The 5,933-nt window shown below is 33.5% G+C and overlaps 1 protein-coding gene across 2 annotated transcripts; it reads right to left on the bottom strand.

Annotated features, from left to right (window-relative positions):
• Positions 1 to 400: 400 nt before the first annotated feature.
• On the bottom strand, positions 401 to 5,718 carry LOC134260210 (probable mitochondrial glutathione transporter SLC25A40). Of its 2 annotated transcripts, none has more exons than XM_062742795.1 (7): positions 5,504 to 5,608; positions 4,793 to 4,979; positions 3,952 to 4,019; positions 3,425 to 3,555; positions 1,287 to 1,463; positions 955 to 1,064; positions 401 to 623 (listed from the first exon to the last, which is right to left on the bottom strand). In XM_062742795.1, the coding sequence occupies exons 2-7, from the start codon at positions 4,877 to 4,879 to the stop codon at positions 513 to 515; spliced, it is 684 nt and encodes a 227-aa protein (XP_062598779.1). In that variant the 5' UTR covers positions 4,880 to 4,979; positions 5,504 to 5,608; the 3' UTR covers positions 401 to 512. The 2 variants fall into 2 exon arrangements, with proteins under 2 accessions (XP_062598779.1, XP_062598778.1); XM_062742794.1 differs by having other exon boundaries at positions 498 to 623; positions 4,793 to 4,968; positions 5,504 to 5,718.
• Positions 5,719 to 5,933: the final 215 nt, after the last annotated feature.

Below are 5,933 nucleotides of genomic sequence, written 5' to 3'. Positions count from 1 at the left end.
CATTTGTTAATGGCTTGTTGTAAGCAATAAGACAAAAAAATAATTTTTTCCTTTCACAAAACCATTATTGTAAGCATTCTTAAAATTTATTACAGATGAGAAAAAAAAATTATTTTGTATTAACTGAACTATTTTATCTTAACACAGAAATAACCTGTTAGTTATTAAATTTTGGATTGTTTTATAGATATTTCTTTTCTTTTAATTTGGCAATGCAAAAATACACAAAACAGTAGTCATACAGTCAAACCTCATTTTCTCAAATTTGATGAAAAACTGAGAGGTATCGAAGTATCTTAGATATCAAGGGTTAAATATTTAAAGAATAAGTGGTTGGGACTTCCATATGACTTTGACATATCCATGATATTCAAGATATCAGTATCTGAGATATTGAAGTAGTTCAACTGTAGGTTGTATAGCTGTCATTTAACATATTGCTTTGACAGGATTTTAAAAAAATAAAATTTTGTAATAAGTCAATCACTGAGAATTTTCAGGCAATAAGAGGCTTAATTAAACTGACTCCAGACATGTTCATTACCTCTAATTCGTCTTTCGCCAATAGTAATCTGACGATGGGTTTTGATTACATCGAAAGGCAAAGTTAAAATTGCAGCAATCTGTAAGAAAAGATTAATGAAATTTTAAAAATCAAAACAATAGAAAAAAAGATTATGTACTTTAAGACATTTGTTCATAAAATAGTCAACAAAAACATGTCAGCATGTATATCACTGTAAACATAATACATTTGACTGTGTATTCTTTTTGGTGGAGATAACTTCTGCTAATTTAAGTACATTGCTAAATGTCTTGCACATATACACAAAATTGACACATAAAGAAATGCGCTAAATAATACCTAGGCTTACTTGCTAAAAAACATTATCCATCAAATAACATACATGCTAAATATAACACATTAACAGTATTTTGTGTTTTTCCACCTACCCCTCCTGAGACAGCTCCACAACAGAAACTCTCCACAGTGGTCATCTTATGTGATAGGGACTTCTGTAAAATGACTGACTTCATCCCCTCATATCCAAACCAGTAAAAAGCTGAAATAGGCAGTTTAATTAGCATTTCGAATCTCATAATTGCAAAGATCGTAAAAACCGTGTATTGTATGTTAGAAGTCTACTTGACCTCTTTAAAAGACAAAAAATATTTCTATTTTCAAAAAGAAAATATTTATTGTTATTATTTTTCCACAATTTTTTAAAAATTAAATATTGCAATCTACAGGGAATTTATCTTTAAAAATGTTGACTTTTTTTTACCTGAGAATGGTACATCCCTGAGGAGTGTGGGAGTGAGACCCCGGTACATGGACTTGACCACGCCCCCCTCCCTCACGGTATGCTGTACTGCTGTCAGAACCTGACTATAATTCAGCTGCTCAGACTGCATCTTAGTCCTGACCATCTCCAGAGGGCTGATAGCAAACACTGCTAATGCTGCAAAAAATTATAACTGTGTTAATGTACTCACAGTATAGTGTCCCCTTTCTCCCTATCAAATACTCTGAGTTTTTATCAATGCCGGTGTTTTAGAATACACTAAGCAGAATTGTTAGAAAAGGTCCAAGTAAAAGCTGCAAGAATTATTAATGGTCTAAGAGTAAATTCCTCAAGATATTTTTTATACGAAGAACTCGGTTGGGAGCCATTATATCAGAGAAAAAAAATCATAAACTGATATTATTTCATAAAATTTTCCATGGTATTGCCCCAGATTATCTTCGCAAATTATTACAGCTTCTCTAACCAGTGTAGCACTCTTACAATCTGAGATCAGATCAAAGTAATATTTCACTACCATTATGTAGAACTGTATTTTAGAAATACTATGATAGTTTTGTTCTTTTTGAAAATAAAAACAATTTGAACGACCACTTAGCAGTAAATATTTCAACTATGGTAACAGAAAAGAGAATACACTTCATTGTCAACTACATTATAAAGCTAGTAATTAACCTTAACACACTTAAAAAATCATTACATAATAGCTGATGCATCTTGTCCTATGTGTGATAACCATTATGATGATAATTAATACTTTTTTATGAATAGTACAAAGAGTGCACTTGGTTTACCTTTTGAGTTTAAGGTATTTTTACATGGGATCTGGGAGTCTGGAGTTTTACTATCAAACAAACTTACAAACATTACAAATTATGTACATGAAAATTGTCAGGTTAACAAAACGTTTTTTTTAATACATTTTACCTGGATACATATTTTTTATGCTGAATGTTCTTTATACATGTATAATTATTTGTTTATATGTTATTTTTGATTTGGATCTGTGCAAGTCAGGTTGTGTTTGAGTGAGGGAGGGTGTGTGTAAGGATGTGTGTGAGAGTGTGTCTTTACCTGTATTGTATTATAAACATTAACTCAGTTCATTGTATTTGTTACCTTGACTTGTATAGAGAGGGTATTTATAGACAGTTTGCCTGTTGCCCAATCTATTAATCAGTATTCTGAATAAATATTGTTGATCTCCCTCCCAAGGGAACTAGGGTGATAAATTTATAATACTAAACAAAGTTTAGCATTTATAAAATTGCTTATTATCTCAAAGTCAAAAATATTCACATATTGAGTTAAATACTGATCTGGGAGTAGGCCTGCTTAAGCTGCAATTCATAGAACCAGATGGACATGCCGATTCCAATACACCCCCTTCCATCCAGTTAATTAATTGGAATTATTTTGTAAAATATCAAATTAGTTTTAATTACTTTACACAATATTTATTTTGATAGTTAGGCTAGCCAACAAAAACAATTCATCCAACACAAGTAATAAGATGTTGATTCCTTTGCCCAATTCCAAAGAGATATTATAAAAGATAAAATCTGCTTGATCAGCAATGCTATTCAAGTTAGCTCCTCACACTAAACTCATTAATTTCTCTCTAATTTGACATGCCATTTTCTGTTATCAAAATTCTCCTTGACTAGTGCTTGATGATTACATGCATGGGAGATGTGGAATTTTTTTTTATAACATAACGTTATAGATTGCTGCAAAGTATATAGTAAAAAATAAGGTATTTTCGTGTTTTAATATTGTAATACTGTAAATGTACGGTACTTCTTTCCATGGGGTCATAATTCTGCGAATTCACTATTTCTGTTTCGCAGGTAGAAAATTACACAGATTTAGAAAATTAAAATTTAGACTCTCACTAAAAGCCTTATATGCATTTTAAGTATGATGGGACAAATATCTGCGGAAAATGTGACCGCGTACATAGCGTAGATTAATACAGGTACAATGCGGAAAAAAGTACTTCAACAGTCTTTTTTAAAAATATTTTGGGGGATTGTAAATTTTCAGCTAATAGTGGGTCCATCTTCCAGACCTGCAGGCTAGATTAAATCCTGGGTAAGGAGATATAAGGAACTCACTTCGAGCACTAGCTCCAGCCATTATGGGTTTCCACCAGTCATTTTCTGTTAGACCTGCCGAGTAACCAAATAAATTCCTAAAATGTTCGTAACAGGAGAAATAAACCACTGTGGCAGGTACAGCCATAACTCTGGAAGTAAAAATGGCAAAATATTAGTCACATTTTTATCTGAGAAATAACTGAGTGCACTGAGCTTTGAAGATTACTGTACATCACTTTTTATTCGCGAGAACTTTATTTTCGAGTAATTACGCAAGACAGTGTGCTCGCGAAAATTTAATTCTCGCGTATAATAGTATTCTTTAAGATTATATAGAGCAATAACCACAATTCGCGAAAATTTTGTCTCGCTAATCAAAAGTCAAAGACTATCTCGCAAAAATAAGGTGTCGCGAAAATTTAGTGATCTACAGTACTTAAAAATATAACAAAAATCTAGCATGTTTTTCTATCTATCCATCTGAATTTCTTGGCTACATTTCTGATACACAAAGTAATTTCAAGTCTTTAAATGTTAAAACTCACAATGTGGGAGGCAGTCCACTCCACAGTGATCTCAATCCCTCGTGTCTGGTAATCTGCATCATCGCATCCTAAAATATCAACAATATACTGAAATATATCAATATACCTTTATACATGTAAATTTGCAATTGCTTTTCCTTTTAAAACACATTCTTACCAATGTGTTTCAATCATTATGTTCATTCTAGATGTCCTGCTGCATGCATTTACATTATTTTCTAAAAAATATTGGGGGCAGGAAGAATCAGTTGCATGACTATTGTAAGAAAGGAGAAATGCATGAAGAAACATATGGGTGGATCAGGATCAAACCTGAGACCCCTGTATTACTAGTCAGGTGCTCTTACCACTGAGCTATCCAGACCTTCATGGCATTTAAAGCCCAAACGTCTATACTACTGTAAATCACTTTTTATTCGCGAGAACTTTATTTTCGCGTAATTACGTGAAACAGTGTGCTCGCGAAAATTTTATTCTCCCATATAATAGTATTCCTTAAGATTATATAGAGCAATAACCACAATTTGCGAAAATTTTGTCTCGCTAATCAAGAGTCAATGACTATCTCGCGAAAATAAGGTGTCGCGAAAATTTAGTGATCTACAGTATACAAGTATCAATGATGTGGCACTATCACCACTGAAGGATCTTACATTGCCAGGATGGTCAAACTGTGTCATTATAATTTCTAGTCTAAAATGATCCTTGGAAAAAGATTCTCTTAATAAATCCTTATTATGTGAAATTTACCTGAGTTTTTATATACCAGGGGGGTATTACTTTTAGTGCACTGATCTGAGTTCTGCAAGAAGTACTTTATATTACACTAAGTAGGACCTACCACTGTGCCTTTGTAGGGACCAGGCACTTTTCGTTTATACCAATAACCATTGTTGCCCCCGTTAAGACATGTACACAGATGATCCATTAATCCATTGCAGTATAAAAAGCATTTCCCTTTCACCAGCGGCACTTTCTGGGATTGAAGCCGGATTTTCACAACATCAAAAGGCGTCACTGCAAAATTACTCAACAAATTCAAACACTTGTAAATAAAAGTGTACTACTAATTTACTAAGCACAACTGATATTAATTTTAGAGATCTATATCAATAATAAATTGAACCTTATTGATTTCAGCATTCATTTTTGGATGGTTTAATTTTTAAGGGGAAAAGGCATTGTTATCCAGGCCTTTTTTCTCTCCATTCATTAACTACATGTACTGTAAGTGTTTTTATTTTAGGCTGAACATTGATCTCCAGAATGCAACGTTAAAGGTGGAACATTTAGCAATTTATCTTTAAGACTTAGTTATACAGGTCCCAGTTATACAAGCGTGCATAAAGTATACTGCTTTGACCCAAATCATTTTCTTTTTTTTTTTGCAAATTAATGTATGAGAAATTTCTTATAATGCCTTCTTATAAACGGACATGATAAAACAATTTTGAAAATATATTTTTAAAAATCGTTATAAGGTGATAAAATGATGTCCATTTCAACATGTTCAAGCTGATATGCAGTGGCTTACGCAATCTGAAAATCTTACCAAGAAGAGAGGTGAGGATGGCGCCCGTGCAAGATGAAATCATCTGCTGCACGGCCGTGATGTCCTCAAAAGTCCCCCCTGCCATCTCTCCGCTGCATGTGTTCCTCTGGGGGTGCTAAGTGCCCATCCTGTTACTAAACATAACGAAACGAATGTTTACACACGTGAAACGGAAAAGAAAACCTTCGGACATAGGTCACTGTATTTTTAAAATGCCGAACCCGATGCAAATAAAAACAAGAGGCCCAAGGGCCACATTGCTCACCTGAAAAACTTTGGACATGCTGTTCTTTAACAGATTTCCCCTCTTTGTAATACCAATTGTGACCACACCCTACCCCTGGGGGTCATGATTTGAACAATTTAGAATCTACACTACCCCAGGATGCTTCATGCTTCCACATAAGTTTCAGATTTTCTAGCCCTGTGG

The sequence above is a fragment of the Saccostrea cucullata genome, unplaced genomic scaffold (assembly GCF_032062105.1).
Source record: "Saccostrea cucullata isolate Sc308-1 unplaced genomic scaffold, CSIRO_AGI_Scuc_v1 ctg12739, whole genome shotgun sequence".
NCBI lineage: Eukaryota > Metazoa > Mollusca > Bivalvia > Ostreida > Ostreidae > Saccostrea > Saccostrea cuccullata.
The sequence above is the reverse complement of the archived record's forward strand: the minus strand, read 5'-3'. Positions and strand labels throughout refer to the sequence as shown.

Bases quoted from the DNA above. Each gene is read 5' to 3' on its own strand.
- LOC134260210 (XM_062742794.1), bottom strand. From the start codon at position 5,588: ATGGCAGGGGGGACTTTTGAGGACATCACGGCCGTGCAGCAGATGATT. The intron at 4,969-5,503 runs GTAAGATTTTCA...GTAATTTTGCAG, and splicing joins CATCCTCACCTCTCTTCTTG to TGACGCCTTTTGATGTTGTG. The intron at 1,464-3,424 runs GTGAGTTCCTTA...AATTTTTTGCAG, and splicing joins GGCTGGAGCTAGTGCTCGAA to CATTAGCAGTGTTTGCTATC.